General features: G+C 52.1%; 2 protein-coding genes across 13 annotated transcripts in view; both read right to left on the reverse strand.

Annotated features, from left to right (window-relative positions):
* Window positions 1–1032: 1032 nt before the first annotated feature.
* GET4 (guided entry of tail-anchored proteins factor 4) lies at window positions 1033–16037 on the reverse strand. 2 transcript variants are annotated; one of them, XM_081298422.1, is made up of 9 exons: window positions 15783–16035; window positions 9958–10036; window positions 9261–9342; window positions 7731–7880; window positions 5312–5450; window positions 4044–4184; window positions 3874–3949; window positions 3656–3728; window positions 1033–2178 (listed from the first exon to the last, which is right to left on the reverse strand). In XM_081298422.1, the coding sequence occupies exons 1-9, from the start codon at window positions 15935–15937 to the stop codon at window positions 2090–2092; spliced, it is 984 nt and encodes a 327-aa protein (XP_081154548.1). In that variant the 5' UTR covers window positions 15938–16035; the 3' UTR covers window positions 1033–2089. The 2 variants fall into 2 exon arrangements, with proteins under 2 accessions (XP_081154548.1, XP_081154547.1); XM_081298421.1 differs by lacking the exon at window positions 1033–2178 and adding an exon at window positions 2214–2756 and having other exon boundaries at window positions 15783–16037.
* A 2279-nt stretch (window positions 16038–18316) lies between these two features.
* Window positions 18317–20678, reverse strand: part of SUN1 (Sad1 and UNC84 domain containing 1) — a 49035-nt gene continuing 46673 nt past the window's right edge. For all 11 annotated transcript variants that reach the window (XM_081299267.1, XM_081299266.1, XM_081299274.1 and 8 more), the window contains 2 exons: window positions 20164–20256; window positions 18317–19844 (listed from right to left, as the gene is read on the reverse strand). In XM_081299267.1, the coding sequence (XP_081155393.1) occupies window positions 19731–19844; window positions 20164–20256 (207 nt within the window). In that variant the 3' untranslated portion in view covers window positions 18317–19730. The remainder of the gene's footprint in view (window positions 19845–20163; window positions 20257–20678) is intronic.

Raw genomic sequence — 20678 nt, forward strand, 5'->3', positions numbered from 1 at the left:
TGTGTTTGCCGTGTGTCCAGGTTCACGGGAGCTCATGAGAGTGCTCCTGTGGGTGTCTGTGCTGCGTGCACGTGTGGCGTGTGTTCTACCAAGAAAACCTGCACGTTTTTATGAGAAATCACAGAACAACTTTACAGTTGGTGAGGAAAGTTTTCCAAACATGGAAGGAAATCTACAGCAATGGAAGGACAGTCACTGGCTCCACAGGCTGTCCCTTGGTGGGGACAGAGCTGCCCAGCACAGCTAAGTCTAACCAAGGGCTGTAGAAATGGTGCCATATCCCCGGCCAGAGTGTCATGGGCATACAGCAAATGCCACAGTAAGCACAGCACACTACTTTGGTCGGTCCTGAGGTCTGTGTGAAGGAGGCCCACGGGAGGTGGGTGGCATAGCAAAGGTGTGTACAGGTGCACACCTTGGGCATTCTCCGGATTCACCTAAAACAAAATCTGAATTGTGCTCAAACTGTTTCCAAATCGTCAATCACATGCCAATCTTGTGACTTCCTTCCCGACCTCTGGGACTCCCTCAGGATTGCCCCCACTGACAACCCCTGGTGTTTCCCTCCTGGTACCTGTAGCAATGGGCTCCAGTGGAACAGCACAGTCCACTTCCCTGCCACCAAGGGGCCTGCTCACTGAAGCTGTGGGGCCCACACCTGGTGCGCGTGACTTCATAAAACCACACGTTTACATCTACAGTCAGAGCCTGTGGATTCTGACACTTTCCTGATACTGGCCACTTCTGCACACAGGCCCTGGACTAACCCAGGCAGGTGCTCGGACGGCACACGCCACCACCCCGCCCCCTGGGGGGGGGGGGGCTCACAGGCCTGGCTCAGACATCAAGAGCCACAAAGGCTCTGGACAACCCAAGGCAGGGGAGGGCCAGGAGCAGCAAAGGGCCACAGTGGACCCACCCCACCCCACCCAAGGCCCTACACCAGCAGGTGGGGGGCTGGACTCCGAGACCCCACAGCAAGCCCCATGACCGGCCCCCAGAGCTCATTCAGAAAGGACCAGCGCTGCAAAGCCCAGTATAAAGGATTTATTTATACTCAACAATTGACAAGCCTTCCTTTAAATTCCATTTTTACAGTAAATAACGTACATCTCCCTTCTTCCCATGCAGGATCACTGTGTATTAATCTACAACTCTTAATCGTGAAAAAATAAAGTGTTTCCCTTTATAATTATACTGGTAACATGTGAAATATTATAAGTGATAAAGGACAGACTTGCTCATTCCTGGACTGCTTATTTGGTTAAAACCTGAAACGTTAGGTCAAAGAAATCCATCATCCAATAAAAATAAATACTGCATCACAAAGGACGTGGAAAGTTCTCAGCGCCCCTCTTTAAAAGGGCGTTTCTGGAGAGGCAGCACGGTGCCTGCGAGAACAGCAGGGCTGTGGCTCGGGACTTGCACAGAGGAGCTTTGCTGGCCATGTCAGGGCACCACCAGGGCCACAGCCACGGCCAAGGACCATGCAAGCATCGGTATGGCCAGCTGCTACCCAAGCTGCAAGGAGCCCACAGCTCACCCGTCCCATCTGTGAGGGGCAAGTACACCATGATTGCAAAACTACCCCGTGTTCAAAACAATAAAAGATATACGAGAAACCCGCGCACGTTTACAGGCCCTCAGGAGGCTGACTCAGTCCCCGTCTTGGTGGCCACTGCCTCCTCTGCATGCCACAGGCTGTGCTGGGCGCCCGGAGAGGGGATGCTGGGCGCAATCGGTCTAGTCACTGACGATAGGCTGCCTGTCATCCCGCAGCCCTCCCCAAGGAACCACAGACAAGGATGGCAGAGGGACGCCGCAGCAAGGCCTGCGCTTTATTGTGATTGAGCTGAAGGGACACGGCCGCCCGCAGAAGCCTGGGCCTCAGTCTCAAGTCCTGGCCACGCAGCATCAGGCGGACTGTGCAGCCCTCAGCCACCTTACATAAATAGGGACAGACGCCACACAGGCAGCCCCGCCAACCACAGAACAGGAGCCTGCTGGGTGTGAGGAGCCACGTTCTGGGCCTGGCTCCTGAAACTGTCCGGTGGTGCTGACCGTGGGCGTCTCCATGCAGGCCGGCAGCTCAGTCCAGCTCGATGGGGCTGCTGTCATCCTGGCTTTCCTCCCCCTCCTCCTGCTCCGAGGAGCCCATGAGGCTGCTCAGCAAGTTCCCTGGAAGGAGAGACAGTGTGGCAACAGTGGCACGGGTTCACGCGGCTGCTGGCCCTGCCCCCAGAAGCCTTTGGCTGTGCCAGGCCTCCAGCATGCTGTGGGGGACAAGCAGAGCCTGGTGAGCCTGTGCCCAGGAACCCCATGAAGGTTCCCCAAGGACGCAGTGCTGATGTGCAGTGACAGTGCTCAGGCCTGCGTGTGAACTGTGATGGGAAACCCGAAGCATCCACCAACGGGGAACAGCAGTCCGCCAGCGACGTCATGGGCTGACTGTTCAGCCAGGAGAAAGCTGCGCAGTGGCCACACACTGCACCCCAGAAACAAAGCAGAGCCTCAAAGGCTACTCTCAGTCACCTGCACATGCCATCACTACCAACAGGTGCCACATCTAACTGCAAACTCAGTCTGAGAAGTCCCCTCAACCCCATGAGGGGCAAAGTGCAAACCAGAGGTTCTGCAGTCCTCAGTGAACCACAGCCTAAGGCAGGCTCCTCGCACCTCCAGCTCCGCCTCGGCAGGACTGCACACTGACTGCGTGGCTGGGGACAGTGTGGAGCCAGGAGTGCAGCAGAAACAGCCTGAGGGACAGGGAACCACACTGTGCTCCCAAGCTGAGACACGTGCATGTGACATGCTACCTCCTGGCCCAGGCCACGATGGGCAACGTGGTGCCATGCCACAGGGGCCCAGCATGGACAGCAGGGCTCTGCCTCCCACGCGCCATGGTCAACACACACGGCTGAAGGCCAGAGGGAAAGGCAGAACTCCACTCCAGACAGACGAGAGCCAAGGGGAAGGAGAAAAGCGCGCCCGTCATGGAGGGAAAACGAACATGAAGCGGCGTCTCCCAAGAAGCCCTGGCCCTGGAGCAGTTAGGCAGTCTCCATCCGAGCCACACGTGTGCTGGCCAGCGCATGTGGCATGATGGTCACACAGTCACATAGGAATGCTGCCCGACACAGTTATGTGCACATGGGGCCTAACCATCATGTGGTGCGCGCTTTGGCAAGTAGAACATGTGAGGTGCGGCCTGCGGCCACCTGCGAGGTGAGTGACAGCAGGTGTGTGTCCCGGCACCTGCACAGCTGCCTCTGCCGGGAGTGAAATGGCCGGGCTGCCTGCCGGCAGGAGACCAAACACGGAGCCGAAGGGACGCGGGCACTCTGTACTTCTGAACCCTGTGAAATGTGATTCACTCTTCAAGTAAAATTAAAACACTTCCAGTATCAGGATTATAAGCCACGCTCTGACAGAGCACTGAACGGCCTCGCCCCACAGGCGCACTCACAAGTCCAGCCTGCCTGGGTGCAGACTGCCCGACTTTCAGTGGCAAGTCAGGAGGTGGCCTCCACTGCAGCCCTTGGAGAGGGTGCCCTGCAGATAGCCATTCACAGCTCAATTGTGAAATTATGCCAAGGACTCAGAAGCAGGCCAGCAGGGGGCCGGCGAGGAGCCCACTGCAGGCCGCAGAGCTTACCTAGCAAGCCTCCGTAGGAGGATGTCTGCTTGGGCGGCACGCCAAAGAAGAGTTGGCCTATCCTGTCGAGGTACTGCAAGAGGCAGAGCAGTAGTGGGTCACTGAGCCTGTAGGCCTGGCAGAGCCACCCCAGCCCTCGAGGTCCCCAGGGGCCACCCACGCACTAAGGCTCCCTCCTCTCGGCAGCTGCCTCAAGCCTGACAGTGAAGAGTCCTTACCTCGTTGTACATTGGGTCCCTCCGGAGGGACGGCTGATACTGCTCACACAGCACCGTGAACACGGCCAGCTTGCCGCTACAACGACACCAGACAACCAGATGTGTGTCCCAGTGAGCAGCACGTGCAGCCCTGCCCAGGCCCCACCCGTGCACACGGCAGCCAGACTCACCCTTCCAGGGCCAACAGCAGGAACCAGATGAAATTGAGCAGGGGCTGAACGAATGGCGGTCCATCCTCGATCGACGGGTGCTTCTGCGTGTACGTTGTGAAGACCACCAGTGCACTAGTCTTGTTTTTCAAACAGAGAAACCTGGAAATGAGAACATGCTGGTGGGTGGGAATACTGCAGGAAGACTGGTTTCTATGGATGCTTAGGAGGGCGTGCATCCCGTGCGCTGCTACCTCGGTCCTCACCAGCAAGGGTACAGCTTGGCAGGATCTAGAGGGCACCACAGCTGTGGCCAAGGGGTCAGGCAGGACTGCATCCTGGTGCTGTTCCTCAAGTTCACCAACGCCATGGGTTTTTACACTTATGCGGGAAGCATATTAAGCCTGGGAAGGAGACTCAGCTGCTGAAGGTCAAAAGGCTAAGAAATGGGGCCAGAACCTGAGCCCACATCTGCTGAACCCAGTGGAGCGTGGCCTCTTTACACCTGTGCATCAGAGCATGTGTAAGCACCCAGGTCCCAAGTGGCCCACAGTCTGATGCTTCGTGGGGTGTCGGACACACCTGGATTCCACTCAAGAAGGACACCCCTCAGGCAGCTCCCGAGAGGTCAGGGAGAAAGAACTCAGAGGCAGTGAACCAGGGTCAAGCCCAGCCCCGAGAGGATACTGCGCCATGCCCGGCCAAGCTGGGTCAGGGAATCTTAGATTCTAAACGACTCATTTTAAAGTCATAGATGTCAACAATGACAAGTGCATGGCAGGGCTCTGCAGCTGTGGATGACGTTAAAGCACCTGTGGGCCTCTGAGCCACCTGTGCGGAGATGCAGTTGAACTTGATCACAGGGAGAGTCTGGAAGGGACAGTTCCTGGCTGACGTGTCCTGTGTCAGTGAGCAGCTGGAAGGCTCTGTCAGCTCTAGTACAAGTTTCAATACTTTCAAGATCAGCGATGGGACAGGCAGGCCTGGCAGAGCAGATGACAGGCCCTCCTGGCAGAGGAGGGTGCAGCCTGTCCACACGCTAAAGGGATTGAGACTCAAGGAAACAGCCGTGAAGACAGCCCCTGAAAGCGTGCTCCTGCTTCTCCAAGTTTATGACACCTCAACAACTCCTATACACAGTGGTCACAGGTGACAAGTGAGCTCAGTGGTCAGCTCCTGCAAACCCTACACTCCCTCTAGGCATGTTACAGTCAGAGGATGTTGTGGCCCACTTGAGGCCACCTCTGGAAGCAGGGTACCGACACCACAAAGCCATACTGAATACCTACTGAAGCACCGCCTGGGCCACGAACATGTCCACCTCACTGCGGAAGCCCCGGGCAGTGGAGTACTCCACTAACATGTTAGCGCAGCCCTCGCCGTCAGTAGAGTGCAGGAAGTGATACCGAGACTCGCAGTAGTTTTGTTCTGCAAAGCGGAAAGAAAAAAAGGGAGACAGACATGTCACAGAGACTGCTGAAGGCTCCACTTTCCCTGCTCCCCAAATGTGCTCCACGTGCACACCCCAACGCACAGCGACCCAGGTGAACACCAGTGATAAGGCTCATCGGACCACAACAGGGCTACTCACACCAACACCCCAACTTCCTTGTGCTCAAAGAACAAATGCAGAAAGCTGAAGAGCAGAAGGCTGCCCCAGCAAGACCTCATTTCTCCAAGCTGTGTGAAGCTGCTCCCATCAACATAGATGCACATGAGGTGGGACAATAAAAATGACTAATATTTGATCCATCTGATTACTTGAAGGTGCCTGATTGACGGATGCTTCTGGGTAGGCACTGTGAAGATTGCCAACGCACTGCTTTTCTTTTATAAACAAGCACCTTAAGACGGGCGCAGTGGTGCACACCTGTAATTCCAGTGACTCAGGAGGCTGAGGCAGGAGTATCCCAAGTTCGAGGCCAGCCTCAGCAACTTAGTGAGACCCTGTCTCAAAATAAATAAAAAGGTCTGGGGATATGGATCAGTGGTTAAGTGCCCCATGGGTTCAATCCCCAGTACAAAACAAAACCAAACTAGCAACTTAAAAAAACCTTTTAAAAAAAAAAAAAACACCCTGAAAGTTGAGCCCTTACAAAATAGAACATTGAAGCCCTTCTCTCCCATAGATCCCTGATACCACAAAAGACCCTGTGGGTCACCTGATTCTTTTTTTCTTTTTTTGTACCAGGGATTGAACCCAAGAGTGCCTAACCACTGAGCCACATCCCCAGCCCTTTTTATTTGTTTGAGACAGGATCTCACTAAATTGCTTAGGGCCTCACTAAATTGCTGAGTCTGGCTTTGAATTTGTGATTCTCCTGCTTCAGCCTCCCAAGCTGCTGGGATTACAGGCATGCCCCACCACACCGGTTGGGTTACCCAATTCTAACACCTGCTCACACTCCCTTCCACTCCACTCTGGGCTTACTAACCTCGACTCATAAGAGCCCCCTTCCCACCTCTGACCTGGTACCATCCTAAGAGCCACTCTCCCACCCACCTCAAAGGGACTGACTCTGGATCCCTATCCCCCCAAGCTGCCTTCACGGAAGTCAGAACTAGGAGGAGTCAGGTTTCTACTGTCCCTTGTTGGACCCCCGAGCAATCTTCCAAGGTGACCTTTTGGATTTGGACATCCACATGAGAAGATTACTGCATACCGAAGCCCAAGCACTGAAGTCAATTCTTGTTAACATAGTGACGCTGCTTACTGTGGGGACAGCAGCCCCACTGAGCTGGTCCTGTTCCCAGCAAGTGCTGAGTATACTGCAGAGCCACCATGACCTAGGGACAAGCACCTCACCCCACCACCAGAGGAAGTCACCAACACTGGCTTGTTCTCAGGCGGGTCTCTAGACTCTGCTTCCCCCTGCCACACAGGGGACACTGGTGCCTCCTCCAGCCAGGGCTACCAGTGCCTGGCAGGCAGGGGCTGCCAATTCCCTTTCCCAATAGGACCTGGCCCATGGTGAACACTCAGATTTGTCTGCTTGGTAGATGAAAGGGCAGAATGCAGCCCAGGTGGTTGACACCCACCTATCCAATGATTGTGCCACTCACTAGACTGCAGCTGTTCCCAAGAGGCCCTGAATCCCCAGGGCTTCAGAAGAGCTGCTCTGTACCCTGCCATCTCCACTGCCGGCCAGTGTAGCCTTCCCATATGTCGACAGTCACAGGCCAAGGCCTAGAGAGCCAAAGCACCAGGGCCCTAGATACCAGTTGTCCCCAGGAACACCACCGAGGAGGAAGCCTGTCATAACCTGGCAAATTTGTCATTCAGATCACAGAAAACCTTTACTGAGGGCTTCTTCCAGTACCTGAGCAGAGACTTGGAGCACAGACACTGACCGCCCGAAAGAAAACACCCAAGATCCCACCCTACGGGCCAAATAATGCCACAAACACTTCATCAGAAAAAGAACTGTTGAGAAAAGAACCAAAGAATGAGGCCATGGAGGGCTGCTGCAGGAGAAAGAGTGGGAGGGACAGGCGGTCTAAGCAAGGATCTGAGTGTTTGTAGGGGCTGGAGATTAGAGCGTGAAAAGATGGCAGAGCAGGCCTAGTGTCCTGCTGCTGCCCGGAGCAGTGCAGCTCCACTGGGCAGCTCAGTACAGGGCAGAAACGACTGGCCTAGCCAGGGGAGGCAAGTGGCCAGCCTTGCTGCAGAGCTGCCTACCCCTTGATGGTGGAGGACCCCAGGCCTACCTTTCCACAGCGTGAGGGCCAGCAGCTGGTGGAGCCGGGGATGGCCCAGTTTCCCGGACCCTCCACTGGACCACTTCAGGGCTCTGGACACAAAAGCCACTCGCTCCGGAGAATTTGGATCCATCAGACTAAATACTTTAGCCAGATTTTCTGAAAACAACACAAACAGATCCTCATCCCAAGGAACATGAGGGAACTGGGCAGCGGCCACAACCGTAATTCAGTGATATGGGAGGCTGAGGCAAAAGGATTCCAAGTTTGAGGCCAGTATGGGCAATTTAGCCAGACCCTGTCTCAAAATAAAAAATACAAAGGACTGGGGGTATGGCACAGTGGCAGAATGCTCCTGGGTTTAATCCCCAGGACAAAAATAAAACAAAATAAAAAAACCAAAACCCTCAAAAAACAGAGGGAACATAATGCTGTTCTTTGTATTATGCATCTTGGAAAAACAAATTTAAAAAAACTATTTAACTCCAGCTGGATGCAGAGGCTCATGCCTATAATGGCAGCAACTCAAGAGTCTGAGGAAGGAGGATTTCAAGTTTGAGGCCAGCCTTATCAATTTAGCAAGGCACTAATAAGCAACTTAATGAGACTGTCTTAAGATTAAAAAAAAGGGGGCAGGGTGCTGGGGATGTGGCTCAGTGGTTAATGTCCCTGGGTTTAATCCCTGGTACCAAAAAAATAACATAACTTATTTATAACTTCAAAAGAAAGCAAAGAAGGGCAGGGGTTGTGGTCAGTGGTAGAGTGCTTGCCTCACATGTGTGAGGCATGGGGTTTGATTCTCAGCACCACAAATGAATAAAAGAAAGGTCCATCAACAACTAAAAAAAAAAAAAAAAAAAAACCTGAAAGAAAGCAAAGAGGCCACTGATGAGTTGATGATGTCCACCATGTGTGTCCTGTGGGTTCTAGGGCTACCCAGAGCCACTCCAACTGACCCCTGTCTGCTAATGCTGCATGCCCCAGAATGCCACAAGGAAGGACAAGTACCTTTCATCTTCGTGACCTACCTGGGTCATGCTAGGAAGGGTGGGCTGCATCTTCGTGATCTACTTGGGTCATGCTAGGAAGGGTGGGCTGTGGTGAAGAGCTAGCCCTGAAACAAGCTAGGGAGGGGCTTTTGCAGCAGACAGGGGTCCAGTGTCCCCTCCTCCAGCCATGTGAGCAGGAGAGGCAGTGGGGTCTCTCTCATCTTCCATAAGGTCCCAGAAGGGCTTTACCAACTGCACGCTCACCCATAGGGCAGACCAACAAGCCTGGTCTCTGGTCACAGGGCACCCACCTCTCTGACTGCCACAGCAGGGTCAGGACCTCATCATGCTCTACATGTCCTGCTATGTGCCCATGCATGTGGAGCAGGCCAGCTGGGTGGGCATGGCCACTGCAACTGGGCAGGAGCTACCTCCACAACAAGATAAGCCCCAGAACACCAGAGACCCACACGTGGGCACTGAAGGGGATGAAGTGCCTAGGGAGGGGCTACATCAGAACAATGGGGCAGCCTGAAAGAGGGGTCCTCACCCAGCAGTTCATCAGCCACTTCCACTTCTGCCTTCTCCAGGGACTCCAAGACTAACATAGATAAGTCTGCAGCACTGTTTTGCTACAAAACAAATGAGCAAGACTCACAAAGTTAGAAACAGACCTGAGTCATTCAGAACAGTACAGACAAGGCTGATTGGTTGGTGGTGCTCCTCCTACAGACATGAACGCACTACAGTCGTGAACACACCAGCACCAACAGGAACAGACCACTCAGCCATGCAGCCCAGTCATAGAGCTCTCAGCCCAGAAGCACATAAAAAAATGGAGAGAGCTGTTTAGATCAAAATCACATGTGCAGGGCTAGGGTTGTAGCTCAGTGGTAGACTGCTTGCCTAGCACACATGAAAGCACTGGGTTCAATCCTCAGCACCACATAAAGAATAAACACATAAATAAATAAAATAAAGATATTGTGTCCATCTACTACTAATTTTTTTTTAAAAAAATTACATGTACAGCGTAGCACCCCAACACCCACAAATCCAGAGGTTTGCACCCAGCCACGAGTGGCCCATAGTAACAGGCCCGAGTGTAAAGCATCTGCAGTCAGGGGCAGAGGACCCTCTTCTACTTGCAGCCAGAGCCAAGGATGTCCCGAGGCCTTTTTTTGGCCATTCCCCCCTCAACTCTCCCACGAAGAGCAGAGCACATAGGAAGGGGCGAAACCCCTTACCTGGCCGTGACTGAAGAAGAGCAGTGCTCCTGAGTACATGAGCTCTCGGGCCTCTGCGTGTTTGCTCTGGGACATGTACCTGCAAAGAGAAGGAAAGCGTGAGCAGGGAGCCTAGGATGTGAACCCTACAGATGCGTGCTCACTGGTGGGCTGTGGACGTTTATGCTGAGGTTTGCCCAATCATCCATGGAGAAGGGAAACCAGGCAGGCCCTCCCCAGAGGGAGCTGTGCCCTGGCCCAGCTGCTTCTCCTCCAACAGCACAGGCTGCCAGTAGAGGGGCACAGCAGGCCCCCTGGCAAGAGGCAAAAAGCAGCCCCTCCTTCAAGCAGCTAGGAGTTTTGGCAGAGGGACCCAGTGAGGGTGGAGGCAGGGCCTGACTCCATCTTCTAGTGCAGGCCTGCCTGTGCAGGGGCTCCACAAAGTAGGGGAGACAGATGCCATTCATCTGAAAGCTGAGGGACAGTGGGGCTCCAGGACAGGGTCCTATTGGGGAAAATAACAACTGTGACTGCACCAACATCTGCCCCCACTCAGATCCAGTCACGGGCCAGCCCAGCGTCCTCAAAAGCCTGCTTGGTGGCATCCCACCGCCCATGTGTCACATGGTGTGGGTGTCCTCAACCTGCTGTGAGCACATGCCCTCTCACAGTGCAGGAGGTTGGGAAGAGCTGGTTTCTTCACTGTACAGGGACAGGGGACAGAGGACAGAGTGGCCAGAATGATGCTGTCAACAGAGAGGGTGAAGGGGTCTGTACACTGGATGGTGTGGAGGGACACAGATAGCCTGAGCCAGGTGATGCTGGGACATCTCACTTCCTTGCCATCAGTGTCTTATCATCAGAAAACAACAGGACGAGTCAACACACTGCCTCTCAGCCCAAGCCCCCTGGGATAAAGCTGTGTTCAAAACCAATCCAAATTATACAAGATCCTCAAGCAGTAGTGAAGGGCCTCAGACAGGAGAGACAAGCAGTGCTCCTGTCTGGGAGTGTGACTTCACCATCCCCAGTACAGAGGAGTCGGAGTGCATAGTCTGCTATCCATCAGCCACAGGAAAAAAGGCCCATAGCCAAACCCTAGCTAGCACACCACAGTTCTTAGGGGACAGGTCCCAGCAGGAGACCCCACCTTGCAGGGCTGGGGTGGGGCCAGCAGGCAAAGCCTACTCCCCACAAGGAAGCCTTCAGTCAGCCCACCGGCCACACATATCTGTCTTATCAGTGCTACTCCCAAGTGTGGTCACCCTTCCAGGTGTTCCCTGAGCAGAGAAGTCATGAGCCTTCCAGCACCCAGACCTTCCTTGATTAGGAAAGCTACAGAGCATTTCAGAAAACATGTTCTGTGGTCAAAAGCAGCAGCCTTGCACGGCCATCTGCAGGGACATGAAACCCCATCAACCACATGGCAGACACTGGTCTACAGCCTTCTAGACTCTTCTGAGGCCCAACAAGAGATGACCTCTTGGAAATGCAGATGAAGAGTTCCCTGAGAGGCAAACGAGCCAAGTTCCTGAGATAAAGGAGTCTGTCTGCCTCTCGGGGCTGCTGGTGACCATAGCAGCATTCCTTGGCTGGCCTGGCCTGGCCTGCAGCAGCCTGGGCTCTTGCAGCCACCTGCCTTCCAGGAACTCATGGAGGGCAGAGGTGACCAGGTAACAGGGATCTGTGTGCACAGGATCAGAACCATCCACCATCACCCCCATCCCGCAGAAATCACCTGTTGCCACGTCAAGGAAACCTGGTAAAAAAAAAAAAAAACAAAGTCTCAGTCAACCTTAAGAATGAGGGTCTTGGGCTGGGGTTGTGGCTCAGAGGTAGAGCGCTCGCCTACCATGCGTGAGGCGCCAGGTTCAATCCTCAGCACCACATAAAAATAAAATAAAATATTGTGTCCACCTATAGCTAAAAAATAAAAAATTAAAAAAAAAAAAAAAAAAAAGAATGAAGGTCTTTCTCCACTGCAGAATGCTGGGAACTGAGAGGGATTTTTGTGTCTGCGTGACTGAGTAGGGTGGGGGCCCCCTAGGCCACGGATTGCTGAGAGCAGCTGGCCTTCCCAGGATGCATGCCACACAGCCCTGCCCTCTACACGCTGAGCAATGTTGACATCACACAAATGCCAAGAACACCACCCCACGCTAGAGGTGGACTTGGCATTGTTGGTGAACACTCCAAGCTGGTCCATCTTGGTGTGTTCTGTCAGTCAAAAATGAACAGCAGCATCTTATCCAAAGACCAACAGAGCTGTGCAAGAACTGTTTCATTTTGCTCTTATTATTTAAAAAAGCAGTACACAGAAATTCAAGCATTAACACTAGGGATAAACACCTGTGGGTATCAGTAAATACAGGTGGAACTCATGGTTTGCCCAGCCCCCAAAATGCTCACCGGAGAGCAGAAGGAAGCACCGCCAGCGCCTGCTGGCAGCCCAGAAGCCCCAAAGCCCAACACCTGAACTGCCAGGGTGCAGCTGCCTCCCGCATGAGGTTGTGTGTGCAGACGTTCACTCTGGATTTCCATTTTCAACATTTATGTGATTTAAGAGGCAACACAGGAGGGCTACAGGCCACAATTAGCAATCCAAACAACTCTCAGGAAAAATGGCAGAAGGACGGCCCACTTTCCTTGAGGCCAAGGGGAGACAGGAACCACACAGGTGGGATGCAACTGAAGGTCATGGCCTCCGGTCAGCCTCTCAACCACAACCTGAAAGCAAATCTACAAGCACTGAGGCCGCAGTGAAGATCCTAGACACAGGAAGGCCGCACTCTGGGAAAGCTGTCCTCAAAGACACAATTTCCTGACTTTGCAGGTGCTAATAATCCAAGAGGCCTGCAAAATTTACTCCCCCTCTCACCAGGCAGAGAGGTCTGAAGAGACACAGGGAGCTGCCCCCAACAGCCCCACATGAAACTGAGTTAGAAAGAAACTGCTTCAAGGTGCCCAGGTGAACCACCCAATATCTGCTGGACAGACACCATCTGCTGGGCTGCCTATTCTTCCCGATCCTCGCACCTGATGTAGGCTCTAACTGAATCAAAACAGTGTGTTGACATCCACAGAGGAATATCATAAAGCAATACCAAAGACCTACAACCCAGGTCAGTCTCAAAGCAATTATGCTGAGTAAATTTAAAAAATTGTGTGCATATATATACAAACACCAGAAAAAAAAAAAAAAAAAAAAAGAAAAAAGAGTGTGTACTATGAATCCACTTCCATAGAATTCAGAAAATGCAATTTCACCTGCAGAGACTAGAGGGGAGCTGCCCCAGGGGATGGGAGTGGGGGTGGGGAGAAAGGCCTCACAAAGGCAGAGGAGAAACTACTGACAGCTTGCTCCTGGAAGCATCCTGGGTTGGTTCAAATGTCAAAGTTCATCCAATTGTAATGTAAATACTTAAATGTAAATATGCAGACATTTACTAGACACTGAAAAACTAGTATAATTTTGTGATTCTTTTTTCTCCAGTTGTAGAGGGACAAGCACTCTACCACTGAGCCACAACCCCAACCCATGATTTGGGGATTCTGACTTCTCCCACAGCCAAATACCCATAGTCTTCCCAGCTTGGGCCTCCTGGGTGGGGTTAATGGAGTGACCCAGGGAGGCCAAGGCTCAGGGAGGCTCTGTAACACTCCCTGGGCCCCAGAGGAAGGGTGGCCCTGGGCTTGGCACTCACTCACTGCACTGCCTCACCATTCCTAGCAGGTTGGTCCCAGAAGGAGCATCCCAGAGGCAGCAAGGTTGCAGAGCTCACCTGTCACCATCTTGTCACCGAGACACACCCTGGACCAAGAGGTTCATGGAATAAACACTAAGTTAAACAAATCTCTAGTCACAGGCAGGGCTGGTTCAGAACAAAGGAATGCAGTGCCTATTTTTGAAAAGACCCATTTTTACTTATTAGTCACTGGGCAAATATTCATACACAAATTCCCCCCAAAACCAAAGGTCAGGGTGAATTCTAAGTGCTATGAGTGTGCACAGATGTGTGGCTGGAACTGACCATCAGCGTAGAAGGCCCCAGTCAATGCTAGCACCTGCTGCTTTTGGCTGATCCTTCAACAGTCAGATTAAAGGGGCTGTGACAACTCAGAGCTTTTGGAAATGCAGTTAGTGACAGCTCAACTTTGTTAAACTTGCCCCTGTGACTACCAAGCGTGCAGGTCTCATTTTGGTAGAATTTACCATGGTAAAACTAAAGGGAAGAACAAGTCTCTTCCTAAAGCAAACAACAGATTTCAAAAAGCAAGGCATTCATAGCACAATTACAAAACTAGATGCAACCTGACTGGTCTGTATTTATAGTGTGTCAGGGTTTAATACCCAGAAAATTCCAGAACAAGACTGTCTTTCAGGCCATTTGAGATCATAGAGGAGAGGCCAATATTTCTCCCTAAGCCTAGAGAAATCAATTAAACTCAAGGCCTCTGATCCTGGCAACACAGGATAGAAACAAATGAAAAAATCTTTGAAAACAAGGTGCCAGGGCCTCACCCAGACTGCAAGCTGGTGGGCAGACAGAGAGGCAGGGCTCTATCCTGGGGCACAGGGCAAGGCCCAGGGCGGAGGACTCCCACACTTGGCCTGGATCTTGTCTTCTCCCACTGTGTCCACCCACTTGCTGGGTGGTGCAAAACTGAGTGCACCCAAATGTAAGAGAAAGGTCCCAGAGAGCCCTTAAGATGATCCCAGGACCAAAAGAAGGCACTAGGCTGAGGAACCACTGTCCCAGCACCTTTGTTCAACCCACAGAACAGGAGGGGTAACTGGAAAACACCCCACTGTGGCAGCTCTGGCCTGAGGGGTGGGCAGTAGAAACCACTTTCTGCTCAATTTCGCTATGAATCTAAAACTGCTCTAAGATGCAAAGTCTATTAAAAGAAAATTGCAGGCCTAAGAAGTGTCAAGGCTAGACCCACAGCCTTCACTACTGGACAGGGCAGTCCTGCCCTGAAGTTAGTAATAAAGCCACAGCACATGGCAGGCTCAGGCCAAGGCTATCAACAAACATGCCCAGGCCTAATGACCAGTCCAATAGCAGAGGAATGTACAACTGGGAGTCCCCCAAACAGGAAGTGGTTACTGTCTCAACAGCACCGGCCTAACCACACGTCGGGTCACCAGGGCCTCTGTTCTCTGTGAGGCAATCCTGGCCGTGATTGCCCGCAGAGAAGGCTGCCTGAGAGGCCCGCTCTAGAGAAACAGCTCTAGGACACAACCTATCTATGAAAAGGAACAGGGTGACAAGGACAGGGTGCAGGGCCAGGCTAGAGGCTGGGGGAAGGGGAGGAGAAAGCTGGGAAGGGAAGGAGACTGGGGAAAATGAGGACGGAAAGGGTATGGGAAGGAGGGAAAAGGAGGCTCTGAAGGGGAGGCCAGGAAAGAGAGGCTGGGCCCAGGAAAGAGAGACCGAGAAAGGGGAAGGGGGAGGTTGGGGAAGAGGGCAGGGAAAGGGAATGAGGAGGCTGGGGAAGAGAAGACCCGAGAAGGAGGCCAGAGAAGGGAAAGAGACCGGGAAGGAGAAAGCCAGGGAAGGCGGAGACCGAAGTGGGTAAACCACACGGGGGAAGCGGACAGGGAAACCCAGGAAGGAAGACGTAGGGCTCTGAAGGGGAAGAAGAGAAGCGAAGGCCAGGGAAGGGAAAAGGAGGCGGCACAGGGCAGGCCGCGCCGCGCAGCCCGGAGCCCGGAGCCCGCCGCCCCCTCTCCAGCCGTCGCGACAGGCAGCTGAGCCGGCCAATCGAGGAGCGGGGCGCCGCGGGACGGCCAATGGGTGGCGGGGGCGGGGCCTCGGCGGCAAGCCGCCGCCCGCGCCCACCTGAAGAAGAGGGTCCGGTACATCTGGTGCGCCTCGTAGTAGTCGCCCTTCTCGACGCTGGCGCGCAGCTTGCCCTCCACGCGCTGGACGCCGCCGCGGTTTCGGGCGCCGTTGCGGGCCCCCTCCTGCTCCGCCATTGCCGCCGCCGCCGCCATGGGCCGGCGTTCCGCGCAGGGCTGACGCTGTCGCAGGCGCGGTCGGCGGCGCCTCTCGGCTTCCGTCCCTGAGCCCGCCCGACGCCCTCTACGGTGGCCGCGAGGAGCCGCGCGGGTCGACGGCTGCGGGCGACACGTGACTGAGGAGGGGCCGCGGAGCCTACGGGCGGCCGCGTGAGCAGGGCGGGGCTACGTGTCCTGGGTGGAGCTGTAGGCAACCACGTGATCGCGAGGCGGGGGCCTAGGTTCGTGCTATGTGCCCTGGGCGGGGCTGCAGGTGGCCACGTGACCGCTGGCGGTGCTACGCAAGCGGGGTGGGGCCAGAACCTCTGCCATGTGCCCAGGGTGGCCACGTGTCCGGGCGGGGCGCTGCTCACTACACAATGCGCGCGAACCGCGGCATGGTCACTGGCCGGGTGGTGGCCTCTGCAGCGCGATAGGTCCAACCCCAGCTTCCCGTGGTGGAGCCAAGCAGTCGCCCTTCATCGGTCCTGGGCAGGGGGCGTTTCAAACATGTTGACAGTGATTTAAAACCTTTTTGGAATATTTGAGAGGTTGTCTTGGGCTTTCCTGCTAGGAAATCTATTATTCGGGGACCAAGATGAACAGCCTTCACACCTGCTCCAGAGGGGATGCAAGGGTCTGTCTGAGGTGCACTGGCGATTCCTGGTGATACAGCCAGACACGGTGCCCTGGCCAGGCATTACAGTGGTTGACAGCTGAGACAGGATGACCTAGGTATGGATTAGAGCAGAGGCAGATGGGATAGGGTGGCTTGGCCATGGGTTAAGCTGTGTGGTGAAGGGTCCAGCGGGACCTTTAGCTGTACATGAGCCTTTTACTGTGGGGCTGGCTCAAGACTTGGGGGTGCTGGAATGCAGGCAGAACCCTATACAAGAACTGTGCTTTCTTTTGAGGGGGTAGGTGGGTACAGGAGATTGAACTCAGGGGCACTTGACAACTGACCCACATCCCCAAACCCTATTTTGTGCTTTCTTTAGAGACAGGGTCTCACTGAGTTGCTTAGTACCTCACTTTTGCTGAGGCTAGCTTTGAACTCACAATCCTGCAATCAGCCTCCCCAGCCACTGGGATTACAGGCATGTGCTACTGCGCCCAGCATAATAACTGTTTTTACACACACACACACACACACACACACTCTCTCTCTCTCTCTCTCTCTCTCTCTCTCTCTCTCTCTTTCTCCTATGGGTGGGGCTGTAGCTCAGTGGTAGAGCACTTGCCTCACATTTGTGAGGCACTGGGTTCGATCCTCAGCACCACATTAAAAAATACATGAAAATACATTGTGTCCATTTACAACTAATTTTTTTAAAATTACGCACAGTAAAAGATTACTAACAAAAGAGCTCAATTACAGTAATGCACTGGGAGTTAGGTACATGAATGTGGGCTCACTCTCATGTGTCTGCTTGTGCTGTCCTCACCCTTCTTGTGGGGATATGGGATGATGCAGTGCCAGCAAGGTGAAAGCAAGGAGCCGTGATACAGGCTTGTTGTGATGTGGCACCACTACCTAAAGATCACCTGAACACAAGCACTGTGATGTGACAACACTCCTGATAATCACTCCATAACCAATCAGCCAGAAGCAGTCACAGTGTGGGGAAATGGAACAAGGGACAACTGGGTCTGGATGGGACTAAATGGAATGGGTCCTTACCTCAGGACAGTGTGTACAATGTGAGAACTACTTTCTATAGATCCTTAAAAGAACCAGAATTGCTTAACCCCAGTTACTCATTCAATTAGCCATGGGTAATTGGAAGTGAAAATCAAAGCTACTGTATTATTGTTTATAATAGCAAGGAAATGGAAACTGATATCCATAAGTTGAATAGTAGAATCAACACAATATATACAATGAAACCAAAAGGTTTCAAAGAACTTGTTAAAACAAATTCTTCACTGGTACATGATCTCCAAAGTATATTTGATAACTGGAAGAAAGCAAGGTGCAAACAGTGTGGTGAGTATGCTGCCACTTGTGTAAAAGCAAGAGATGAGTCCCCAGGGTCACTTGCAGCACGCACCTTGAGTGGCAGGTCGCTTCTCGGGGAGAGCAAGCCCTCTTTTCCCAATGATCTCACTTGAGTATCTCTTTGTGGTGCTAAGTATGGAACCCAGGGTCTCAGACAGCCTAGGCATTTGTGCCACCAGAGCCATACCCCAGTGCCTAAGCACCTTCTTATCTACCCTGTATCTGCTTTCCAGCTGGACTCCCCTAAGCAGGAAGAGGTGCCCTGAGAACCTGTAGACTAAAGGCCTTGAAGGACACAGCCAGTGCTTGCAGCACCCGAGCTCTCACTCTCAGCACACAGACCCTTCCCACACCTCATGGGTAGAGAGAAAGCAAACTGAGAAAGGAAATATACTGTTTATTACTCATTTGAAATATCACATGCACTTTAAAAAATTTAAACTCTTTAAACATCTCAATAGCATCTTATCAATTTGGTGGCAGCAAAAGAAACACTACCAAAAACAAATATTTTGAAAAGCATTTACAAAAATACATTGCACAAAGTCCTATCTTGCATCTTTAAAAATAAATATTCAAAATATCTCCACCCCAACTTCCAAATTTAGCTTTATATAGGAAATTTGACTTATATATGTACCTATAATATAGGAAACATCTGTACACATTTCACCCAACCTAGCTGCATGGGCATTGGTTCAACTCTCGGAGAAGCACAGATCTATGTGGCTGAAGTACTTGAGGACTGTACAGCCCTCACATAACTCCAGAGACCAGTGAGCACCGCCATGCTTTTTCTGAAAGTACAGCATTTATGGTGTGCCAAGGCTGTCTTGACCAACAAAATGTAAATAATTCTTAAAGTAAAACATCTAACACTTGAAGTGCCTTGTACATATCTCCATTATAAAGTCTGCTCATAAAATAGTCTGTAGTATTAAATATTAATTATAACCAAAAGAAGTCTCACAAGAATCAAGTGAGAATAGCTGACAGTTGGATAAAAGGCAAACCCCACTGAGAGCCAGTAAACAGTGCTGCCATAGGAAAGACTGGACTCCACAGCAATGGTGACATGCCCTGGAGGGTCAGGGGCCTTAGTGTTGCCCCTTCAGCAGAACTCAAAACACAGCCCAAGGACAATAGAAGGTGAGATCTTTTAGTTGCTGTCCATGCTGTGAATTTCAACTGCAACATCCTCCTGAGCTCTTCCATTTATGATGTTGGTTGGGACCCAAATTGCCCCCCTTCTGGTCACGCTCCCACCCTCAGCAGAAAAACACTCTGTCTTGCTCAGCACCAAGGAGGCACAGGACACGTCTCGGCCCCTATGCAACTGGGGAACCCAAGTGCTGAAACAAGGAACCCACCTGGTGGAAGTTTCAGAATCCAAAAACTAGGAGATGGTTTTCCCTGAAAGAACATGTGTGGGTTTGACAGATGGACTGTGTCTGCACTCCTAAAGGTCCAACAAACCTGTCAACTCCACCTGCTTTGCTCCTGATATCAAGAATTTAAAGGGCTTATATTAAAAAACAAATCCCCCAAATAAAATGAGTGTCTTTGAGAACCATACATTCAAATGAGTTTCCAGAGAACCCACCACGGAGTCTTCGTGGACCACGCACATGGCATGCAGTGCTTTCGAGGACTCACCATGCAGGTCCTTTGCCACTGCATATGCTGATTGTAGGGCTGACATGTTACTGTTCTATGCATGCCCTCACCCCAAGGATCCAGTGTTTCTGGCAGTTCTGGTATATACAAGCATATACAAAACTAGGGAATCCTTTATTTTGTGGGTTCTCCGTGAACTCTGAACCGATACAGGCAGGTATACTCAGGGTGGCCCCAGTTTGAGAGGATGCGGAGTTCCAGTATTTGGAAGGCTTTGTCAGGTCTTTCCTGAAATGGGAAAAAACACATTTACTTCAGATTAAGAGCCCTGACACCAACACTTCTCCTAGTATGCTATCTGACAGGAAACAGCCTTTGGAAATTAGAATTCTCAGTATGAACTTTCTAAATCATAAATTCAGGGAGATTCTCAGAACCAACCAGCCACAGACTGTCTTGCTGTCACCACCAATACCTGCACCTGCACACAGCTCACTACAGCTGGGAGGTACAGGTTGATTTCCTGCCAAAGCTGATCCTTATGTGCCCCTGAACAAGACTGTTCCCAGTGACAGAGACGGTGAGGGGACATGGCACCAGTCCTTACCGGAGCATGGAACATCTGCAGTGACTCCCCTTCTTGGTCATATGTGAACTGTCCCAAAGGCTGCCCTTCTTCTTGATACTCATTTTCTAAACCCTGAAAACAAGACCAGGTAGTCATCAACAGAAACAGCAGTCATCAACAGAAGTGACTGTGTCACTTCACCTCCATAAGCAGTACTGAAGCCCTATCTAGAAGCTTTTGTCATGGGCTTTCAACCAGAGCCACCCTCCGAGCCAGGTGTGACTGCTCCCATAATACAGATGGGGAAGATTGAGGCCAGCAGGAGGCGTTTGCAGGTAGCAGAGATGTGACTGTCCAATGACACAGACCACACTCACAGCTGCCCTCACCAGTGGGAACTCTAGGCTCCCATGAGCCCAAGGAGACACCAATTTAAGGATAAGTTTATATACATTCTATCACAATAAAAAATAAAAAAATATAAATGACTATTTGATGTCTGTTTCATAATGAGGAAGGATTTTGTAGGTATAAAAAAATGCCATGAAAGAAAT

This window comes from Spermophilus citellus, assembly GCF_964194105.1.
Source record: "Spermophilus citellus genome assembly, chromosome: 6".
NCBI lineage: Eukaryota > Metazoa > Chordata > Mammalia > Rodentia > Sciuridae > Spermophilus > Spermophilus citellus.

Bases quoted from the DNA above. Each gene is read 5' to 3' on its own strand.
- GET4 (XM_081298421.1), bottom strand. From the start codon at position 15,937: ATGGCGGCGGCGGCGGCAATGGCGGAGCAGGAGGGGGCCCGCAACGGC. The intron at 7,881-9,260 runs GTGAGGACCCCT...TGTTGTTTTCAG, and splicing joins AGTGGCTGATGAACTGCTGG to AAAATCTGGCTAAAGTATTT. The intron at 5,451-7,730 runs GTAGGCCTGGGG...TCCGCTTTGCAG, and splicing joins GGCCCTCACGCTGTGGAAAG to AACAAAACTACTGCGAGTCT.